Source organism: Nestor notabilis, unplaced genomic scaffold (genome assembly GCF_000696875.1).
Source record: "Nestor notabilis isolate BGI_N333 unplaced genomic scaffold, ASM69687v1 scaffold15800, whole genome shotgun sequence".
NCBI lineage: Eukaryota > Metazoa > Chordata > Aves > Psittaciformes > Psittacidae > Nestor > Nestor notabilis.
In genome coordinates this window covers 9,337-32,572 of record NW_009912575.1, presented here as the reverse complement: position 1 = coordinate 32,572, position 23,236 = coordinate 9,337, and the positions used below count along the sequence as shown (strand labels likewise).

The 23,236-nt window shown below is 44.8% G+C and overlaps 1 protein-coding gene across 1 annotated transcript; it reads left to right on the top strand.

Moving 5' to 3' along the window:
- Positions 1 to 1,284: 1,284 nt before the first annotated feature.
- On the top strand, positions 1,285 to 22,833 carry ADAM17 (ADAM metallopeptidase domain 17; the record flags this gene model as incomplete). The annotated part of the gene is made up of 19 exons (XM_010020167.1): positions 1,285 to 1,376; positions 1,851 to 1,983; positions 3,429 to 3,562; positions 4,517 to 4,605; positions 6,494 to 6,662; positions 7,208 to 7,338; positions 9,096 to 9,185; positions 10,256 to 10,369; positions 10,899 to 11,043; positions 11,964 to 12,052; positions 14,157 to 14,309; positions 15,164 to 15,363; positions 16,265 to 16,368; positions 17,028 to 17,162; positions 18,229 to 18,359; positions 19,354 to 19,432; positions 20,578 to 20,666; positions 21,323 to 21,379; positions 22,470 to 22,833. Coding segments are annotated over 19 exons (2,485 nt in total), but the record flags the coding sequence as incomplete, so codon positions are not given.
- Between the last annotated feature and the right edge of the window lie 403 nt (positions 22,834 to 23,236).

Genomic DNA, 23,236 nt, shown 5'->3' with positions numbered 1-23,236 from the left:
GGATGAGGGCAAGTTCCAGACCATAAGCAATAAATTATAATGGGCTTTTTAAAGAAAAGGGTTGTTTTGGGGACTTTTTGTTAGGTATTTGCTAACTGTGTGGCTCTGATGAACCAGCTCTGCAGCATGCACCAAGCTGGCAATGAAGGCACTGCCTGGCATGCAGCAACTGGGCATGTAGGAGAAAAAAACCACAGCACAAAGGAAGGTGGTGGAAACTTGCCTTTGCATATAACCCGAAACGCATGGTAATCGATTGCAGGTGCTCTCGACCTGTGGGTTGTAAACAGAAATCAGGAAATTGCAACTGCTCTGCCCTTCCTGTGTTGCTCAACGGCAGGGGAGCGGCAGCCGGGCAGGGAGAAGCCTGGGAGCTGCTGCTGGTGGTGGCTTCTGCTGCACCAGGAGGCAGCTCTGTCACCTGTCCGTCACTCTGCTAGTAGGAGTGGTGCAGGGCCATGAGGGCTGTAAGGGCCATCTTTGTTTCTGCAGCTCCCTCGCTCCAGCGTGCACAAGCACATGTGTGTACATACACTGGTGCAAAAGAGAAGGCAGAGTGCTTGCCTTGCCTCAAACAGTACACCCATTTTTAAAGGCTTTCCTGGGCTTTAGAAGCATGTATCTGGGGATAAATAATTGTACAGAGTGTCAGGTTTTAAAAAAAAAAAAAAAGTATAAGATTTCAGGAGCTATCCCAATCTAGATTTCAATTTTGCAATCTTGGCTTGGCTTGGTTGCACAAGAGCCAGTAAAACTTAGCTTACTAGTGGTGCCACTTAAAAGCCCAGTAAGATGCGCAAGGTTACCTGGCTGAGTGGTGTGAGCTGATAATTGGGGGCTCTGAAGAAGTGGAAGTCCATCTTTATTAAGAAAACCCCACTTCAGTAGCTGTTATGTCTGGTTTAGAAGCACAACTGGATACGAAGGGAAGAAAAATGGGAATTATTTAAATAATGGCTAGACAAGCACTTCAGCCTCTTGTAAAACGCATCTGACTGCTCATTTGGTGCAGTGAAAAGAGTGAACACCTCTGGTAGAAAAGGAAGACGGTGATGTGGGAATAGGGCCTCTAAGGCTGTAAATAGCAAATGAATTGATGGGCACTGGTAGAAGTGAAGGTGGTTGTCGGGTGTCTCAGTGGGTGCTGGGTGCCCCTAGTGAAGGGATGCGTTACAAAGCAGCAGGAGGCAAACGCCACTGGCAGCTGGCATTGTGCTCTTGTTAGTGGTGGAAGCATCTGCAGAGTATTGACCTGAATTTGTAATCTGTGTGCTGCTCCCATAGGGGTTCAGGCTCTTGGTCCTCTGAACAAGTTTTCATGTTGAGTGTGGAAATCAAAGGAGTTTTGCGTGGTGGTAAAGTATTGGGAAACCAAGGTACCTGGAGGTGCCTCATGTGAGGTGCCTTGTTAGTTATTTCTGATGGATTGTGCTATGCAGGCATCTGTTTTCTGGCTGCTGTTGGACAGAAAGGCAATAAATGCAGTCCTGATCTGCACTGAATTTGGTAGAAGTTGCCTAAGTTAAATTGTTTTCTTCCTTAGACTAGGGTGGGGACCAGCAGGTGAGGAGGGTGATTCACTCCAGAGAAATGGGGATGTTCTCTCCCTCATTTAGTTTCCAGGGGGCAGCCAGGAAGGGCATTTGCCTCTCTCAGATCATTTCTTGTCTTGCACCATGGTTTTTACTTGTCTACACAAAATACACCTTTACAGAAATGTACAATAGTTATCCTAAAATTGCAGGAAACTGGTCTCGCTGTTGAAATGGGAGACTCTCTTTTGCTGTTTTGTGTATGCATTTGTGAAAGAGAGTCACTTGAAACTAAAACTTTCCTCATTGCTCTTCCAGACACAGTTGAGTCCATGCTTTCAGACTACGACATTCTTTCTCAGTCTAGCATCCAGCAACACTCACTGAAGAAGAGGGACCTCCAGCCTGAGACACACGTAGAGAGGCTCTTAAGTTTCTCAGCCCTGCAAAGGTAATGAAATCATCAGCACTGAAACAGCTGATGATATTTTTCTTACAGTTTGTGATGTATAATGCACAGTTCCAGACCCAGAAATGGTTATCTTGTTTTCTGTCCTGACTGGCTAGTTCTTCTAAGTGAGTGTTCTACTGGTCGTATGACTTCAAAGAGGCGCAGAGGAAACCAAAAAATAGGTTGCACTGTGTTACTGTGTTTGCTGAAGTGGCAGTGACTTAAGATTTCTTTTGCTTTGTTCTTAGCTTTAGTTTCACGTAGGTTACATCCACTGGTTGAGTTGGATCCCACTTACACCTCATCTGGCAACATTGTTATGCTTCTTGACTGTCCTGGTTTCTTGAACATCTCTGCCTTCAGTCTGCGGATTGCATGTGGTGTCTTGTCCAAGGGATTGATTGTATTTTGACTTTCAAGGAGGTTTAGTTCTCTTCCTACTGAGTGTAAATTTCCCATTCCGTAAGACACTTCTTTTATTAACATCTTTTTATAAGACAGGGAACAGAAGCATAGGTGAAAGGGGAAGGAGAGGTAGAAGAAAGCAGACATAAAGGTTGTAGGAATTTTATTCTGAGTGTCAGAAAGTGCCTTGCAGCTATTTGAGTAATGAAACTGTGAATCTAAAATGGGGGAGAAGGGTGAGAATAGCTGTATTAATAAGTGTAGGTCAGTTTTGTTCATCTGACATCTTTGTCTACTGTGTTCTTATGTGCCTTCCCCTGCCTGTCATCAGTAACTGTCGTGCAAGTTGTTATGTACATTTTTTGAATCTCTAAATGTTTGGAGGGAGTAATTTTCAAGTACCAAGTACACAAGGTTAATGGGATCAAATGTCTGGCTGTCCCCATTTTGCACTGCCTCGTGCACCCTGACTTTATGGTGAGTTTGCAATGCTGCCAGTGATAATTCCAGAATAATTGCAGAGGGGCATACCAAAAATCTTTGACCCAAAGCCTACATAAACCAAGAGCCCATGAAGCTGCTTCCAGAGAAGGTTCTCTGCTTGGGATAGTCACAGAAACTGAAGGCTATATATATCATAAAAATCTGCAGAGTTGGTACTTCTGTTTATTCTGACTGTATTACTTCAGAAAATAAGAACTTCAAGATAGTTTAATCAAAAATAGATGAACAAATTCCTTCGTCTGATTTTTCTTCAAATATTTACCACTAACTGGGTTTGCTTGACTGCAGATGGAGAAGGTGCATCATGAGCAAACTGTGACTGTTCTGGATTTGAGTGTTTATTTTTTATGTTTTTAATTAAACATAATTATCTCTTAAAAAATACTTACAGTTATGAATACCACAGTATATGTTTTTGTAGCCTGCTCATCAGAACTAATGCTTTCCAACTTCTTTTGGGCTCTCAAAAACGAGGACTGGATGTATGTTGTGTGTATGCCTTGCTTAAAAATAAATGGAAGTAAATTCTTTTACAGGCACTTTAAATTATACTTAACTGCAACTGCTGAACACTTTTCAGAAAGATTTCAAGCATTAATTGTGGATGGTGAAGGCAAGGAAAAGGAGTATCGTGTTCAGTGGCAAGACTTCTTCACTGGACATGTTGTTGGTTAGTATGAACCGAACTGTGTGTTAGCGCTGAGAAAGTGCAGCTTTGCATGAGTCTCTTGGCCAAAGAAAATAGTGTATTGCCCTCATTTTCATCAGATATGGTTAGGATGAGCAAGTAAACTTGATTCTTGTGTCCCTTGGGTTTTCTGGGTTTGTTTTCGTGGTGAGTTTGGGGTTTTTTAGGTTTGGAGGGGGGTAGGGTTTTATGAGCTATTGAACCTAGGTTCTAGGATAGTATTCTTCTGTTTAGGTTGGCAGAACACAAAGATATAATTATTTAAGATGCAACTTGTGATTTTTTTTTTTTTTTTTTTTTTTTTCCCTTTTAGAAGGAAGCTGATATCTGTAATTCAGTGTAAATTGAATGTAAGACTTGAGTATTCCTTGTTCCAGAACACAAAGATCAGGTAGTGCTGATGCAGTGTTGCCCAGAGTGTTAGATTAAAAGACTTTAAGATGGTTCTTTGCAGGTTACTTTTCTGTAAAGAGGGCGTATCTTGCTCCACTTCAGTCCAGCACTAATGCTTCTGTTTAGTGGTTTTGGTTTTTTTGTTGCCTGTGCGAGGTGGCAAACGTCTTTTCCACTGGAATGCCAGCTGATGCCATGGAACTTCTGATAGTAGTAACATGCCTTGGTTGGCAGAAATATTCTGTGCCCCATTCCTAATGCCCAGAGCCATCTCAACGCTTCCTGCAAAATAGCAGTTAAATCTGAGTCTTGGTGACTGTGACTATTGGGAAGTTAAGATTGAGGCTGGTTCATTTCTCCTTTTTTTTTTTTTTTTTTTTTTTTTCTTCATTGAACTGGACAGTACATAGTGTTTTTCAGAGACCAAGGAAGTTAACTTGGTGTGAAGCTTAGAAACAGTTATAAAAACCCAAACAGTGTCTGTGCAGGAGTGTGTGCAAATAGATCTGAATTAATTTGTTTTTTTCCTTGCTTATATTAAAGGAGAGCATAATTCCAAAGTTGTGGCGCATATTGGGGATGAAGATTTTACAGTGAGAATCAGTACTGATGGAGAAGAATATAATATCGAGGTATGCTTTGCTGTTGAAAGCTCTATTCAGACAATCATCTCTTTTCCCTGTGGGTGTTTCTCTTTCTAGTTAGTCACACTGACACCTCTGTGGCTCAAAATAGACTTGGCGGTGATGTTTGTTGTGGGGTGGGTGGGGAGCAGGGAGAGAAATATGAAACCAATTTGACTTTTGCAAGTGTTGGGTTTTACTAGTGAGTGACATTGTCATGACATTTGCATGGTTCAGATGCATCAGGGAGAAGGTATGTTTTAAACAGGAAAGGGGTTCGGAAACAGAAATTGATAGTGTTAGTAATTAGTGGTGATCATGTCCTCTGCAATAACAAACTGAGCATCCTTCTGAGCAAAGTCAAGGTCTGGAGAGCTTTTTAAAACTTTAGCTTTGTTAAGTCTTGGAATTTTTTCCTTCCTTAGAGCTTTATTTGAAAATCTGGTATTTTTCCCTGTTTTCTTATTGTTTTTTTTTCACCACTTCCATTGCTTGTGTTATTTTAAACTATTGGTTTAAAAAAACATATTCAACAAATACATAATTAGAGACTATCCTAATGAGTTGTTTGGTGCAGCATATTCCCAGGCACAAGCTGTATTAGAATGGCTGAATAACAGTAATTATGGCCGAGTGTTATATGGATAGTGTAATTGTCTCCAAACCCAAGGATATGCGGAATTATGGGTAAACCTGGGAAATCCAGTCATGTTAAGATACGAAAATGTGTTTAGAATACCCAAACCACTGTACTTGTCTTTTATATTAAGAGCATATAATAGGTGTTTGATTGTGATTGAAGACACTTCTGTGTTTGTGGTGCAGAGTCGTGTCAGCACATCTGTTTTCCATGCAGCCAACCCCTTTGCTCCTCGCTGGCTGTGTCTGTACAGCTAAAGACAGGCAATGGTGTGGAAGCTTTGACTTACCCTCGCTGCCTAGCTGTTAGTGTCCCCAGGTCAGCTTCAGCCCCTAGCCAGCCCCACGTGAGGCAGTGCCCATGTACATCGGAGATGCTGTGTGCCAGAGACGATTCCTGAAAGGCAGCACAAAGGACAAAGCCACTCCTGCCATTGCCTGCCTTTGCTTTCATGGTCCTCCTGTACTGTTTGGAAAGGCTGCACACCTTTGTATAAACCCCTGGTGCCCTCACACCGTGCCCCAGGGTGTGAAATGTGCCCTCAGTTTTGTGCTGCAGATACATGGCTGCTGGGCTGGCACAGCCATCACATCTTGGGACCTTTTTGGTGTCAGCCAAAAGCACAGTGTGCTAAATCGTAGCAGTGCCTTAGGGCCACAGGAGACCCAGACCCAGGTGCTCTGCATCGTGGATGTGGGCAGTCTATGCTATACCATTTCCATGCATCTGCTATGGAAATTACTGTCTTTTGTTGGGATCTCATAGTTCTCTGTGGTTTTGGAGAAGTTTTCACTGCTATAAGTGACTTGTGTAGCTACTGAATGTTGAAGAGACTGCCTTCTGCTGTGAAGACTGTGTTCTCTGTGCACTTAGATATTCTCCATTATATGCCAGCTCCTGTGCTTCTTGTGGTCAGTGTGTTTGTTAGCATAATCATCTCCTCCCTGGCTGTGCCTGTCTCCATACTGTGATGGAGGGAGTGAAGGAGCCTGAGATGCCTCCTCTGCTTAGAATCATAGAATCAACTAGATTGGAAAAGACCTTTAAGACCATCAGGTCCAACAGTTACCCAATAATTCTATGATTAATGGACGTATTGCTGTGGGTGAGATTATCATAGTCCAGTGCATCTGTGTGTGTACACATAAAGCTGTGGAGATTTGATGGTGCATACGTGTCATTTTTTTACTTACATATACTTAGTCTTTGCATTCATTGTGTTCTGAATTAGTTGAATTTCTGTTCTTGTGCTGTCAGCCACTGTGGAGATTTATAGATAACATGCAAGATGAAAGACTGCTTGTCTACAGATCTGAAGATATTAAAGACTTCTCAAGATTGCAGTCCCCCAAAGTATGTGGTTATTTAAAGCTGAATGAAGAAGAACTGCTGCCAGAAGGATTGGAAGACAGGAAACAAAACGAAGGTGAGTGTCCACACCTTGGGAGAGCAGCATCTTTGAAAAATGCTTGAATTCTGGCTGTGCTGGCAAGTAAGATCAGAACCTGGGCAATAATCTGTGTTACTGCTTCTAGTTTAAATATTGGCTCTTCAAATTCACTGGTGGGGGGAAAAAAGTAGCACTCTTCCTCCTTGCCGCTTCCCCATCCAAAAAAGCCTCCAGAGGTTGGGATAATGATTAGGAACAGGAGGAAGAGAGGTGTTAAGGCTGAAGTGATGACCATAAAAGCTCTATAGGTAAGTCTGTTGAATAACTCAGTTTTGCTATGAATCAGTTCTTTCTTTACAATAAGTTTGAGGCCTGTTATGAAGAAAAAAAGTAAGAATAGGTATTTAACACCCCAAACCAACAAAAAGCAAAACCAAAAAATAACCCCCAAAAGTAAACATCCCCGTTCTCCCCCTCAAAACCCCATCCAAACTGACATTCATGTTTTAAATAAGGCTAATAGACACAGCAGTGGCGGTTTCAGAGTGTTTATTTAATTGTATTTAAAACGTTTGTATTAGCAAGCATCCATCGGGAGAAAAGAGCCATTCCAGAGACCTCCAAAAACACATGCAAGATGTTGGTGGTGGCAGATCATCGTTTTTTCAAGTATATGGGCCGTGGGGAAGAGAGTACCACCATCAACTATTTGGTAAGTCAATGTACTGTGTTACAATTTGCTGGAATAGATGCAGGAAAAAACAGTGACTCAATAGTTACACCAGCATACATCATGTACTACTTTTGTACAACATAATGGATTTGCATCTCATGGCTCTGTGTGCTTTTTGCCTGCTTTAAAAATGTTTTGTAATGGTGAGACTGCAGTTAAATAGTCTTCAACATTCACTTACAAACAAATCCCTCCCCTTCATGTAATTCTTGTGGCTATACTATTTTCTTCTTCCAGTTAGGACTTTACAATCTCCTGGATTTTGAAATCCACTGCAAACAATCTGAGCATCTTTAAAGATCCAGCATGTTTAAAACTCATATGACAGGCAAAAGCAACTTGTATATATTTTATTTTTTTTTTTTTTTTTACTATTATTATTATTTTCCTTCCAAATTCTTCCATGATCTTCTGTGCAGAACAGTCAAAGTGGAAGCAGACGTGGTAAACAATTTGTTTGGTTGTTCATGGGTGTTGTGGCTTAACCCCAGCAGGCAGCTCCGCACCACGCAGGCACTGGTTCACCCCTTCCCGTGGGAGAGAATCAGAAGGGTAAAGGTGAAACAACTTGAGGGTTGGGATAAAAACAGTTTAATAGGTAAATCAAAAGCTGTGCATACAGCAAAGCAAAATAAGGAATTAATGCACAGCTTCCCATCATCAGGCAGGTGTTCAGCCAGCCTCAGCAAAGTGGGGCTCCAACACGTGGGCTGGTTACCAAGTAACCCAGCCAAAACCAGTACAATGGGGCTGTCTGCCTGACAAGCTTTTGTGAAACAGAACGCCTGCCCACAGCCTTTCAGTCCCCAAACCCATACACTCCACTCCTGCTGGAGACAAAAACAAATGAAACCACTTTTGGAGGTCTGTTGTTTGTCGAGAGTCTCTTTCTGAGCCTGAGTCTTTGAAATGCTAATCACTGTGTTCCACCTTTGCTGGCTTTTTGACATTTCTGTTCCCAGAAATGTTTACCTTCCCCAGGTAACAATTGGTGTGTTTGCAGAGATGCTGTTATCCCAGCATGTCACACTCTGAGGCTAACCTACTGCTGTGGTTCCTGGGTACCTGTGTACTGTTAACAACACGGTGCTTGGAAAACTAAAGCATAAACTATTATCAAATGACTCTGAATGTCAGTTCTTACTCTGAGCAAGTTTGGTGGTTTATATGTAGTAGGAGGTAGCTTTTAAGATGCTGAGAACAGCTTGAAAAGAGGGGTATTGATAGTGAGCATTGATGAGAGACTTTCTGGAACCGTGTGCTTGACCCATAATGAGGAAAATAATAGGGTTTTGGCTGGGAGAGGGAAGCAAGCCTCGGGGGTCAGTTAAACTAGTTAAGCATTGTGCTAAAACAAAGCAGTAAAAACAACTCCCTCTTCTGCCCTTCCCCCTCAAAAAAACCTGGAAAACTAGTATCTGAACAGTGTTTTCCAAGACGTTTTGTTCTTAATATTATTGCTTTTCTACTACAGATGAAAGTGATAAATGGGGAACTTTGTACTGCTTCTCCCCCCCACAAGGATGGAGAATTTTCAGGGATATATTTGATAATACTCTCTGGATCCAAGTACTATTGGTTTTGGATCAGTCAGTGTGTCTGTTCTGTTCTTTGAGGTTCGATTTTAATTTGAAGTGATTTGTTTCTAGATGAATACGTTGTTGTTTTTCTTAGTGTCTTGAACTTTATTACATGAAAGCTCAGAACTCAGTAACTTGTTTTTCTTTTCTACATAGATCGAATTGATAGACAGAGTAGATGACATCTACCGAAATACTTCCTGGGACAACGGAGCCTTCAATGGGTACGGCATACAGATAGAGCAGGTATTCAGTGACTCATGCAGAGGGCTTCCAATTTAAAGGATAAGAACATGATTTAGTTGTCAGGGTTTCTGATTATTTTGTCTGGATTAGAGCAAAAAAAACCAAATCCTGAATTCTTTACTCCAGCCAGGAGCACTCTGAAATAGTATGTTGCCAGTGGTGCTGTTAATGATGAGACACAGCATGCTCATCTTCAGTTCCTTGCAGCATTTGAGATGGGAGTTTTCAGAGGAGTATTTCCATATTTAATCTCAATTCACGGTTGCTTTTATTTTTTTCCCCCCCTGAATATGAGCAATTCTTGTTTCTGTCAGACATCTTTTATGCATGTATGTGATGTTTCTGTCTGTGGCTAGTGCTTAGCTTACAAAGCCTGAGTTGGCCTAAAACACAGATGAAAAAGCACAAATCCTGCCCGGATAGAGCTTTAATAACTCCCTTACACATCATGATACCACAGTAGCGTGGAGGTTGGTATAGGGTGGACGTAGGGGATGTGACAACTTCAATGTATATGACTGATTCTGAAAGTTAATGCACAGAAATCTGGGAAAGGGCTTTAAAGAGAAGAGGAATCCATCAGCTCAGAGCACTGCAAGAGCTGTGATGTGAGACATGGAGACTAATGGCACAAGCTAGCTGCCCCTCTGCTGGGGAAAGGGCTGTGGGAGCAAGGAAGGAAAGTCAACTGGGGAGTGGGGAAGAACATGATGCACCAATTCCATGTTACTGGGAAAGTAGCAGTTCTTTAAAATGCATTTTGCTTAGCTAGAAATGGTCTGGAATTATTTATACTAGATGTAAATCCTGGTTGCATTTGGTTCTTTTGATAGAGTCACATGCATCTTAAAGCAGAAAGTTACAGTGAATACTGTTGATGTTACCCTAATGATTGTAGTTGGTTTATTTTAACTAGCAGAGACTGAAAAGTTAACATCAGAAGCATGCTGAGTCTGAATTTTTCTCCTTGCAGATGTATTGAGACATATAAGATTACATTGAAAACTTTTCTGTAGCTATAAAATTGACCCAAATTCCTCTACATTATTGTTGCCCTTTCTGAAATGTAGATTATCATCCATAATGAGCCAAATCTTGTAAAACCTGGAGAAAAGCATTACAATATGGCAAAAAGTTACCCAGATGATAAGAAAGATGCCTGGGATGTGAAAATGCTGCTAGAGGTAAGTTGTAACCCTTGAAAAAGTGTGCCCCTTACAGAGAATTTCTCATTCCTACAGCTGCTCTGTAGTAACAGAGGAAACTCCTCTACTTCCTTTGCATGACGTGTACATGTTACATAAAGTAGCCAATGTGCCCTGTAGCCCATGGTAAAGGCCTCCACTGCATAATTACAGAGCACACACCAATTAGTATTCTTAACATGTGGTCTGAGTCAGAAAGGCAGTCCTGATATGTCTTGCCCTGAGACTGGCTGCCTTGTGCCCTTCCTCAAATTACTGTACTTGATTTTCCCCTCTCTTGAAAAGGGGAAGGCAGTAAGTTGCATAAATGAATGTGCCAGTATACTTGGGTATTCATTTAATTTTCTACAGCTCTGTAGGGCAGCTAAATAGCTGCTGTTTTCTGACTTAACCAGTTCTAGAAGGTGCTTGTCTGGCTCATTATATCAATGTTCTTGTCTGTAGACTTGTAATGTGCACCATAAACTGTCTTACGAAGATTTGACTATTTTTTTCCCTCTTTTTAAAGCAATTTAGCTTTGATATTGCTGAGAAAGCAGCTCATGTGTGTCTTGCTCATCTCTTCACGTATCAAGATTTTGACATGGGAACGCTTGGATTGGCTTATGTTGGCTCTCCCAGACCTAACAGCCATGGTGGCATTTGTCCTAAAGGCAAGGCTGCTTTTCCTTCTGTCCCAGTTGTGGGTTGAAAGCTGATTTTTGTGATATGTGTTTCATCCTCTTCTCCGACTCTCATGGAGCATGTGTTATTTGCCTAGACTCTAGTCATAGAATCATAAAAAAGCTTGGGTTGGAAGAGATCTGAAAGATCACCCAGTTCCAACCCCCCTGCCATGGGCAGGGACACCTTCCACTACACCAGGTTGCTCCAAGCCCCTGTGTCCAACCCGGCCTTGAACACTGCCAGGGATGGGGCAGCCACAACTTCTCTGGGCACCCTGTGCCAGTGCCTCACCACCCTCACAGGGAAGAATTACTTCCTAAAGTCTAATCTAAATCTCCCCTCTTTCAGCTTAAAGCCATTCCCCTTTGTCCTATCACTACAGGCACATGTAAAAAGTCCGTCTCCAGCTTTCTTGTAGGCCCCCTTTAGGTAATGGAAAGCTGCTTTAAGGTCTCCCTGGAGCCTTCTCTTTTCCAGGCTGAACAAGCCCAACTCTCTAAGCTAGTTGGTTGTTGGATAGAATAGATGGCCATTTTCTTGGCTAGAGCTGGAAAAATAAAGGAGGGAAGGGTAAAAGTCACTAAGCTGTCCGGTGTGAACAAGCTGGCTAGAACAAACCCTAAACCAAGGGCTGCTTTGTGTAGGTGCATCTTGCAGCAGTTCTGGAATGGCAGATGCTGTTGTCTGGGAAATTTCTTACATTTTCCCCTTTACTGCAATACATGAGCTGTTTGTGCTGTGCTTGAAAGAGTCCCCACTCCCAAAACTGGCAAGAGGCAGGGTCTCACTGGTGAGCTTGTGCCAACAATAAAGTTGTTCATTTCCCCAAACAGGGATCCCTCTCTCCACCAAACATGCCTCAAACCCAAGAAAACCATCAATTTTTATTTATTTCTCACTTCTATAGCTTATTACAGTCAAATTGCAAAGAAGGACATCTATCTGAACAGTGGTTTAACCAGCACCAAGAACTACGGCAAGACCATCCTCACAAAGGTAGGAGAGTATTTGCCTCTGCAGAGTGTGACTATTAGGTGTACATGTGTGTGTGCTGATGTGTGCCAGGGGATTGAGACAGGTTTTTGTACTCTCAGCACCAAGCTGCTGGCTTTCCAACTGGGGCAGGGACAAGGGGGTAGGTCACAAACCCTAAATCATAATTTTGGTTCTTGCTGACAAGGGGAGTCAGCACTGAATGGAATTGAAGATTGAATTCACAGCAGAACGGGAAGGAGGAAACATAGCTAGTGTCTAATAGGAGCTGTAGTTGTCCAGATATAAACAAGATTTTGATATATAAAGGTCAATTTAAATTTATTTTGCTTTAAAAAAACAAAAACAGAAACAAAAAACAAACAACAACAAAAAAATACCAAACAAAACCCAAACCAAACCCTCATACAGGACAAGCAGCATTATAGAACAGGTAGCCTCACAGTAAGCGTAAAATTAGGCTGCTGACTGAAATAAGAACAAGCTTACATGTTTGCTGTTACGTACAACTACAGCATGCAGGTGAGTGATTGTGTACTCTTGGTCTGTTCCATTTGCAAGGTAAAGCAGTGAAAGGAGTACAGGCAAAGTAGGGGGTTTAGTTTGAGCCTTTTAATGAAATTCTTCTACCTGATTTGTGAGTGTCCTGTGAAAGTAGAGCAGAGCACAGTGTAACAGAGAGGGTGTATTAGTGCTAATACTAAGCCTACTTGGTGCTGTCTGGATTTTTTCTTTTTTCATACTTGATGAGATAGTAAATACAAAATGGCCTGAATATGAGCCTAGTCTCACTTGTAAAGATACCAGAGCAGTGCCTGTGTTTGCATCTAACATATCTTTGCAGTTGGGCACATTTCTCTTTTGCTAACTTCTGGTGCTTTCTCAGCTGTGCTCTTCTGTAGCCTGATTATAAAGGGAATTCATAATTAACGTGTGGGCTAAAACTTGGCACAGAAGCTGTCAAGAAGCTAGGAAAAAAGAAGACAGTGAAGCTTTGTGTTAGAGGGATGTTGACAAAGAGCTCTAGCTGTTGCCATGCTATTTGCATTTGTTGTTTGGCCAAGCTGGAGTTCTGCCTTGGATTACAAAAGAAATTGAGTTTGCTGTCTTCCCAGTGGCAGGCACAAAGCTGGGGATGAGGCAGCAGGACCATTATGGATTGGTTTCACGGGGAAAATGCTGCATGGTGTCCACTTAGGCTTAAAAGAAGAAAAAAACTGCTTAAAACCTGTCCCCAAATTAAACACAACAAAGCACAGGAGTGATCCCTGGACGGCTCTCCTGTCTTTGCCTCTCACCAGCTATGCCTGTGCTGCTTGTTGCAGTGCTTGGTCCTTCCTGTGCCTGCACAACAAACAGCTGAAATGAGACTTAGCTCCTCAGACTTGCTTCTTTCTCCTGAGCTGCTCCGTCGCCTTGTGCTTAACTCTTATTTCTGTGCTAGTTCTGGTGGTGGTTGCCACCTTGTGAGCTTGACACCATCTGCTGGTCAAGGTGCTGCAGGGAGGTGTGCAGTGAGGCAGAAGCGCTGTGGGATCCTCAGCACGCCGAGTCCTGTCTTGCATAAATGGCATTGGAAATCCATCCCTGCTGGGCCACATTTGTGGGTGTCTTTCTGAGTAATCATGCAATAGAAGAGCTTATTCAGCACTCCTAATGTCATCATCCTTTTAGAAGAAGTAATTCTAATGGCAAGATATGTTAAACAAGAGATTGACTAATCTTAGTAGCTGGTGTTTGTTTGGATTAGGGGTTTTTTCCAACCTTTTATGCCTTCCAGCTATTTAAAAGCAAATTTTCACATTTTAATTACCTGCATTGCATGGAAAACAAGATGAATTGGTATTCTAGGATAGCATTTTGCCTTTCACATTGGTTCAGTATTCAAATCTAGTCCTGGAACTTGCCTTTGGAAATGGACCATAGTTTTGCTTGCCTTCAGTTCCCAACTTCTAAAAAGACCCAAACCAACAATGTTCATAGAGAAATCCCTTTCCATCTCAGTGTATTCTGGAATTGCTGGTGCCATGGAAGTAGCTGGGATCTTCTGTCCTGTTCTGGTCAGAGTAGGTTTTTTTCAACATTGTTTGTTTCACATTGTAAAAAGGAGGCTGACCTGGTTACGACACATGAACTTGGACATAACTTTGGAGCAGAGCATGATCCTGACAGTCTGCCAGAATGTGCCCCCACTGAAGACCAGGGAGGGAAATACGTTATGTATCCAATTGCTGTCAGTGGAGACCATGAAAACAACAAGGTAAAATTGCATAGTTTTGCTTCCACGTACAGGTTCTGCTATGGTCAGTGACCCGTTGCATGGAAAGTTTGTTTAGTTAATGATTCCTGTAGCTTGAAACCATCAGAAATGTAATAGCTTAGCTGTCAGAAGAAAGCATACTTGCGTGCTGTTGGGTTCTCTGCAAGGTAACTCCTCTTCTTTGGATTTGGAGTTTCACTGGAGCTTATAGCATCTCCAGGTGCTTTTTTAATTAGTTATTTGTAATTAGCAGTGGCCACATGCTGCTGAAAGCAAGTCATCAGCAGGTCAAATACAGGACCTTCAGTACCAATTAGTGTTTGGGTGGTCCATAGCTATTCTTGTTGGAGAGAGCTTGCCAGACTCCACTGCCATGGTGCTTGCCAGTTGCAGAAGCTTGCACTGGCAGCGTGGATGTTCTGCATTGTGCCTGTTCTGCAGAGGAGAAACCAAGGGAATGATTAGCCTGCAGTCTAGTCTGACTTGTGGTTCATGCTGAGCCCCACTCCTGAGGGGCAGCGCAGTCTCTCCCCGTTGCTACACCTTCACACCCTGTCCTGGGGTGGCTGCTGGTGCTCCTGAAGCTGTGGGAGAGCTGGAGCTAACTCTGTGACCCTGAACCAGACTGCCTGTGGGTGCCTCTGCATTGTAACGCAGCAACGTGCTTTATGGACCCAACCATTACTTTCCCATCTTAAAATGTTTCCAAGGTATCAAACTGGCAGTGTAGAAGGAACTACTGCTTTCTGATCCACCAGAACTGGGAGGCGTAAGGAGGCTGAGGCTCTTGGATGCTACTTATTGACAGAAAGGTACCCTCCTCAGTGCTGCTCTTTCCCCTCACACCTCTCTAGATGTTCTCAAGCTGCAGCAAAAAATCCATCCATAGGACCATAGAGATCAAGGCCCAGGAGTGCTTCAAAGAGCGCAACAACAAAGTGTGTGGGAACTCCAGGGTGGATGAAGGGGAGGAATGTGATCCTGGCCTCTTGTACCAGCAGGCTGACCCCTGCTGCTCTGCGGACTGTAAACTGAAAGATGGTGCCAAGTGCAGGTAAGGGGAAACACGCTGCAACTTCTCTGAACACCTGAGAGGGCAGTGGGCTGGGCTGGAAGCTCCTAGAGCCACCTGCAGTGTCACCGACCTGTGAGCTGAAGACTGTAGGGATTTCGGGAGGGGCTGCTGTGTGCACACACTGTTGGCATACATGAGTTTTTATAGCATTCTGTTACTTCTTCTGAGAGGGGTCAAGAGCTGCAGTCTGGAAGATTAGTGGTGGTGGTATTATTAAGCAAACATAGGCCATCAAAAATTAATATCACAATTTTCCTGTGCATACTTGCTGTGCAACTACAATTTTTGCTTGTATTGCAAGGTGGCTTTAAACTGGGATCACATCCTGGTATTTTCAAGACTGCTGCAAATTGTGTTTGAGCCTCCAACCTGTTTTCAGAGGTCAGCGTTGCACCATGTAACAGTAGAGAGCTCATGCAGCTCCTGTTGTTGAGCAAGAAATTCCCTCAATTTCAATGAGTGCTTTTGTACTAAGGGCCTTCTTGCATTAGGTGCAGAATAAAGAGGAGTAAACCTTCAGGACAAATGGAAGGAGGGGATATGCTTGGGGAAGAAGGGTGGAAGAGCTTGTCCAAAGCTGCACAGCAAGTGATAAGAGGAGGATCCAAGTGCCTTGAATAAATATAGGGGTCCCTGTGTTGTTTCTCATTATCGTGTACTTTCTATGTGCCTTCACCTTTGATACATGAAGAGTGAGCGGGTGTGTAGAAAGGTGGTGGTGTGAGGGGCAGAACTGGCAAAGTTTTGAATCAGTGAGTCAATCTCTAAGTAGTAGCCTTCTTTTTATTCCCCAGCCGTTCTTTCTCCCTGGCTTTGTGCTTGTCTGTCGTCTTTAAATAACTGCTTAATATTTCTTTCTTTCATTTTGGTCTTTCCACAGTGATCGGAACAGTCCCTGCTGTAAAGGCTGCCAGTTTGAAAGTGCTCAGAAGAAATGCCAAGAAGCCATAAATGCCACTTGTAAAGGAGAGTCCTTTTGCACTGGTAGGACACGGTTCTGTCCCCTTTATGTCAGTTAGCCAAGTGCTTCAGGCTCAGTGTCCTGTTCAATCTGCTTTCAAACTAGTGCCCTTTGGGCATCCGGTACATGTAATTTTAGAGACCAGTTAAGCATCACACAGTTGCCCTATAATGAGTTTCATTGTAGTTCAGGAGGCACTTGTGATTTATGCCCAGAAGAACATGAAAACTGTTGGGTTGGGGTTTTTTCTTTCTTATTTTTTTTTTTTCCTTTTTGTTTCTTTCTCTCAAAGAAGAAGAAGGGAAACAGAGTGTGCCGCTGGGAGGGGACAGGAATGAGCTGAATCTTGCTATAGATCTGCAACTCTGCTGCACTTCCCCTCTCGTTTACTTCCTCCTCACAATCTTTCCTGGAGGCAAGGAGTCAAGTCCAAGCGCCTGCTTTGCTGATGGTGCCTCCAGGGTCTGCTACCTACTGCTTGGTTGCCAGACTGCCACAATGCCCGAGTTGTTGAAAGCCTCCAGAGCTTCTGCTGCCTCTTGGAGGAGCTGGCAGGCAGCCTGCAGATGAAAGCCAAGAACAAGCTATCGGGGTCCTCCCACCGGGATGAGTCTGGATTTCCTTTATCTTCTTTTTGATTCTGCCCACTTAAGTACTCTAACACAGTCCTCCCCATCCATAGGGAACAGCAGTGAGTGTCCCCCTCCAGGGAATGCTCCAGATGACACGGTCTGCGTGGACATGGGGAAGTGCAAGGATGGGGAGTGTGTCCCTTTCTGCGAGAGGGAGAAGAACCTACGGTCATGTGCATGCAACGGTGGGTGATATGGGACCGAACTGAATGGTGTGCCTCGTCTCTGCTCCGTGCAGAGAGCTGGCTTTGCTGTGCGCTGGCCTGGTGGAGGGCTCAGGTTATGGGCTCTGAAAAAGTTTAAACCCTTGGTTTTTTCAGGGCTAGTGTTTTCTGCTTAGAAAAGGAATGTCAAGGCCTTCCTGTCTTCTGGTGGTCTGGGTCGGAGAAATTAAGATAAGGCTTCTGGTCTGGCACCTCAGTTAAAGGAGAGGGGTTGAAGGAAGTAAAGAGAGTAAAAGGAAGAGTTTAAGGCCAGGTTGGACGGGGCTTGGAGCAACTTGGTCTGGTGGAAGGTGTCCCTGCCCATGGCAGGGAGTTAGAACTAGATGATCTTTAAGGTCCTTTCCAACCCAAACCATTATGTGATTTCTGTGACTCTCCTACCTTCCAGCTTCTCTGCCATAGGTGGACAGGAGAGATCGTAAGGAGATCCCAACCAGCCTCTGGACCAGGCGTCTGACAGAGGAGTGGTGGCCTCCAACAACTGGTTAAAGAAAGATTTTGAAGAGGTTGAAGTGCCTTGAGAACACAGGATTCCTAAGGCAGGCCCATGCTACTGCACACCTGCCTGTTGTATGCTTCCTTCAATAAGTTTTACTGATCAGTTGGTCTCCATATTATCTCTTAGATGTGGTGAAGCAGGAGGAGAGCTTCACAGGGGCAGCGCAAGCAAGCGCTATGAGCCCTGCCGTTTGTGACAGAGGCATAGCCAGTGAGAAGTGTGCCTAGAGCACCCAAAGCCCAAGAGATACTTAAATCTGTCTTTTGGATGTGTTTGGAACCTCTTTGCTGGCCTGTTGATTCCTGCAGTGTTGGGCTATCAGCTTGGTCTCACTGCGTCCTCTAGTATGTTGCACAGAGCACTTGATTGTTTCAGGCTTGGTCAGGTCATCAGAGTGCCTGAAATTGGGCAGCTTTACCAGCCATGGGGAAGCGGGGCAGGAACACGGTCAGCCAGGGCACACGCGGGATTCCAGGTTGCAGGTGTCTCTTGGTGCTTCCAAGGAATGAGTTTGCTGCTTTGTTGCAGAAACGGATAACTCGTGCAAGGTGTGCTGCCGGGACGAGCAGGACCGGTGCGTGCCGTACGTCGACGCTAACGACCAGTTCCTGTTCCTGCGCAAGGGGAAGCCCTGCACCGTGGGCTTCTGTGACACCAATGTAAGCTGCTTCTGTGGCTGGTGGTTTAGAGTCCTCTGTGATGAGGACCTTGCTGGTAAAAAGAAGCCAAAGTTTGACAAGCTGCTGGGAGGGTGACACTTCACAGGGTAGATACTAAAGGATACGTGAGGCTGCAGATGGAGGAGAGTTCTGCAGAGACCTGTGTGAGGTGAAGCCATTACCTCTGCTGCTGCTTATTATCCCTTCCACTGCTCCCTGCGGCTCAGCCAGTTGGCAGGTTGTGTGATGGAGGTGAATGGGTGCTGCTGCAAGGTCAGCTGGGTTTGCAGCACTTGCTGCTTGTGTTAGTCATGTTAGCCCAATCCATTTTGACCAGAGTAATCCAGGTCAGAGCAATCCATGCAGATGTGGCTAGCGGTATCTGAAGGGAGCAGTGAGCCTGTGGCAGGGAGGCCGGTGAGTTGCTGGCTCTGGTTCCGTGGCACAGCTGCGCAGACAGTCACACCCCCTGCAGACCCCGGCGGTCAGAGCCATGCTGGGTGTTGGCAGAAGTCACTTTGGGAGGGCAGGGGCAGGCCCCAGCCCTGCTGCTGGCAGAACTGAAAGGGTGATGAGCTACTGTGTTAAACCTGTGCAGTCAGGTCTGGGAGTCTGTCTGCCCATAACCCTGGGCTCCTGAGAGCTGTAGCTTTCTCAGTTGGCAATGGGAACTGAGGTTTCCAGCAATTAAAACCTCTCCAGAAACTTCATTTTACGTCCTTCAACATGGGGCGAGGGTGGGTCAGTTTTTCCATGTTTCAAATGTCTGTTTCAGACAGCAACACATTGAAACTGTTTTGCCAAAAATAAAGGCAGTAAAAATGGACTGCTGCTATTGGGCGTGAGTAAATCTGTATTCAGAATACAAGTCAAGGTCTGCTGTCTGGTCTTCATTTCATTACTGTCTTTGTATCTTCCCTGGGCCTCCAAAGCAGCAGTAGTTAATGCGTGGAGAGCGTAAGATTAGATTGTAAATAAGTGTTTCTTTTTGCAGGGCAAATGCGAGAAGCAAGTACAGGATGTGATTGAACGATTCTGGGATTTCATAGACCAACTCAGTATCAATACTTTTGGTAAGATACGTAACCATGTCCTCTGGGGGGGTTTCAGTTCACGACATGACCCTCTAAAGCCTCGGAGGGAGTTAGCGGGCTGGTTGTATTCACCTGTACGCAAGGGTAGCCGGTAGCTGTGCTGCTGGTGTACATAAACACGTTTTTGCCTGAGGTTTGACAATACTGATGGTGCCTCTTAAAGCTGAAAGGATGGGGGATTATTTTGCCTTTTTCCACTCTGTTACTTTCTAGGCATCTTCCAAGCCTGTAAAGATGATGATAGCTTTGTGTCTGAATACCAAGAAGTAGGTCAAGTAGAGAAAAGGAAGTAACAGTCTTTTTAGAGGCCAGCTAGTGTCAGCGTAGCAAAGCGTGCCTCTCAGTGGGATTTAAATGTCAACAGCCTGAGAGGAGAAACCCTCATTTCCCTCTTGGGAAACCACTGAGGACACGCACCTCAAGCTGTGTGCCTGTACTGAGCCACTGCCCCGCGACTGTGCGTCGGCCGCCTTGGTCTTGATCTGCGCTGCGCAGTCCCAGCAGGTTCCTCCCCCGGTGCCGTGCTCTGCAGTGCTGGAACCGTACAAAACCTGTTCATAAGGCAGTGGTGTGCAGTGAACGGGTAACTGCATGCACTCACAGTAATGCTGTGCTGCACAGTGTAATTGTCTGGGCTTGGGGCTTTCAGTCTTCAGTTCTAGGGTCAAAAATCTGTTTCTTAAGTAACTGCTAAAGCTCTTTAGCCCATGAAGGTCGAGGCACCTCATGTATCTTTGATATTCAGATATTTTGTTTGTGGAGGCAGGTAATTATCACACAGCTGTAAAACCAGAATTGGTGACAGACTTGCAGTGTGTCTTGTATAGATGAGAGGGGCAGCTTGGCTAGTTCAGTGTGGCTTGTTCCCAGTCAACTCATATTTTCTGCCTGTCAGCATTTCTCACCAGAGAACAACAGAGGGAAAAACCTCTTATTGTTCACATGCTGGATACAGCTTCAGAAAACTGTAACCAAGTTATCTTTGCCTAGTCCTGCAGCCTGTGCTTCTCCCAGCAGTGCTGTGGCTCGGCTTCCATGAGCAGGGGCTGCAGAATGGGCACAGACCTGTATGTTCGTCAAACAGTATTTGGGAGGTAACTAACAGATTTTAACTGATTTCACAGGGAAGTTCCTAGCGGACAACATAGTGGGCTCTGTGCTTGTCTTCTCCTTACTGTTTTGGATTCCTCTCAGCATCCTTGTGCACTGTGTGGTGAGTAAGCTCCTTAAGATGACTGCTCTGTTGGATTGAGCTGCAAGAGAACACCTTTCATATATGAAACGGCAGATGTCTGTGGGAGAAGGTGATGTCAAGCTCTTAGCAAACCCCAGTGGGGAATCCAGTGTATGTAAGACTTACTGCTCCTTCAGTAGGTAAAATTCCTGCTAAACTCTGCCAGGTTCTGGCAGACCCAGACCCAGTGCTCCCATGATGGGAGCCCTTCCCGTTCTTTCCTAGGCTGTCTTTCTTCCTCTGCTTCCTGAATTCTACCCTACTGTAATTCTGGTAACTTCCATTAAAGTCAGTTTTCCAAAGCCCTGCTAAGAAGTAAGACAACCACGTTTTGTGGGAAGATCCAGAGAGGGAAGTGGTCTTGGTTGAGCTTGGGTAGATGGATAAAGAGAGCGAGCTCCTGGCAAGCGGGAGCATGGGCATGTGGCATGATGCTGACAGTGGTGTGGGGTTAGTGCGCAGGGTTCTGTGTCCACACGCGCTCCTGGGACGGGTGGGAAAGCATGGGAAAAGAGCCCCACACATTGCTGTGTTCTTGCAGGACAGAGGCACAGGGACCGTGCAACTGGGAATCTGACTTTCTTATTTTTTGTGTGTGTGTTTTGGTTTGCTTTCATTTGTTTGTTTTCCAATAGGACAAGAAATTGGACAAGCAGTACGAGGAGAACACAAAGTCCCTGTTTTGCCCCAGTGTAAGTTGGTCTGAATACAAACTGGCAGAAAGCTATCCCGTGCGTGTTAGGAAATGTGCACCTAAGGTGTGTGCAGAGTATTTGTCAAAGAAGTGATAGTAGAGAGTCCCGGAGCCCCGTGCTTCCTGCTGCCCGTGATGAATCGGTTCGAGGGGAAGCTGTTTTCTTGAACAAGCCTGTGTTTGGTGCATCAAGCACTGCAGCTCAGTGGGCTGTTTCTTCCTTCCTGGAAGAGCTGTGCCGTGACCTTGTTGCCAGAGCAGCTCTCTTGCCACAGCTCCCTCCTGGGCAGGAAGCCACTCTGCTCTTGTGGAGCACTGCTGCAGGCACCTGCGTGCGGGGTCCCCCCAGCACATGTCACTTGGCAGCTTCACCCACAGGCCGCTTGTTCCTGGGCAGGTGGTGTCAATGGAGCACGAGGCTCAGCGGGGCCGTGTCTGTGCTGCAGAGGGGCTGTTTGCAGGAGTTGGCTTCTAGTGGCCAGATGTGCTGAAGCCTTCCAGCTGTTTATGCTCAGGGTGCAGGGACCCATCAGAGACACTTCTCACCGTTGTAGATACTGAGCTGGGAGAGGGGAAGAGCAAAAAAGCATCTAGATAAACTTTAATTACAGTCCAGCACCAGGCACCTTCTGCTGTAGATCCTGACGACCCAATTCTCACTGATAACATTCAGTTAAAGAAATGTTGTTTTGTAATGGAAGGGGAACAAAGCCTTGTAGAACTTTCTCGCACCACCACTGAGGGAAGCATACTGAAGTCAACAACCACTGAGGCAGATTGCCTCTGTCATCTATTCTCACGTAACTGAGGGTGATCTTTAAGTGTCCCAGAGCTGGTCATGAGTGCCATAAAAAACGTCACCCTGGAGCTTTATACCTGAATTCAATCAAGAAAACCCCAGAAGCAGGTGTAGCAACAGAGCACAGGTACAGTTAACGGGCTCCTCGCACCAGGGGAGGATGCAGTAGACTTTAAACTGCTCTAACAGGAGTGCAGCTGCTCCTCAGAAAGTGCGCGTTCCTTCTGAACACAGGGCAAAACCCGAACCCCAGACTAGATGTGGTGACGTGGCTGCTTGTGCTTTGCAGAACGTGGAGATGCTCAGCAGCCTGGACTCTGCCTCCGTTCGGATCATCAAGCCCTTCCCTGCGGCGCAGTCGACGAGCCGGCACCAGCCGCTGCAGCCCATCACAGCCGTGCCCGCTGTCACTGCAGCACCGAAACAGGACCACCAAAGAATGGACACTATTCAGGAGGACCCAAGCACTGACTCTCACATCGATGAGGACGGGTTTGAGAAGGACCCTTTCCCAAATAGCAGCTCGGCCGCCAAATCTTTTGAGGACTTGACAGACCATCCTGTCATCAGGAGCGAGAAAGCTTCATCCTTCAAACTGCAGCGCCAGAACCGGGTGGACAGCAAAGAAACAGAGTGCTAGTGTCTTGCTGCCTTCTAAATGTGTGACTTGTGTCTGCAAAATAAGGATCTAAAACCATTTCATTTATATAAATATATGTATATATATTTTTGTGAGGGAGTGGGAGAAATAAGGAAGTGACCTACTGCAGATGCTGGTCATGTGTATGACCTTCCTTAAATTACATTTATTAGAGCATTATATCTTTTAAAAAGGAAAATCCAAACTCAGACGGGCTTGTATGTGAAGCTTTTTGGATTTGTTTTTCTACTTCCTTGACCTTTAACATTTCCTTCGACCTGTGGTGCAAACCCAAATATCCTGCTGGATATTGGATTGTGTATATCAGCCTTTTTTATAACTTAATATTTTGTAGTCTGACAGCACTGATAGGCAAAATTAAGGGGCTTGCAAAAACATGATGAAAACACTGCTGT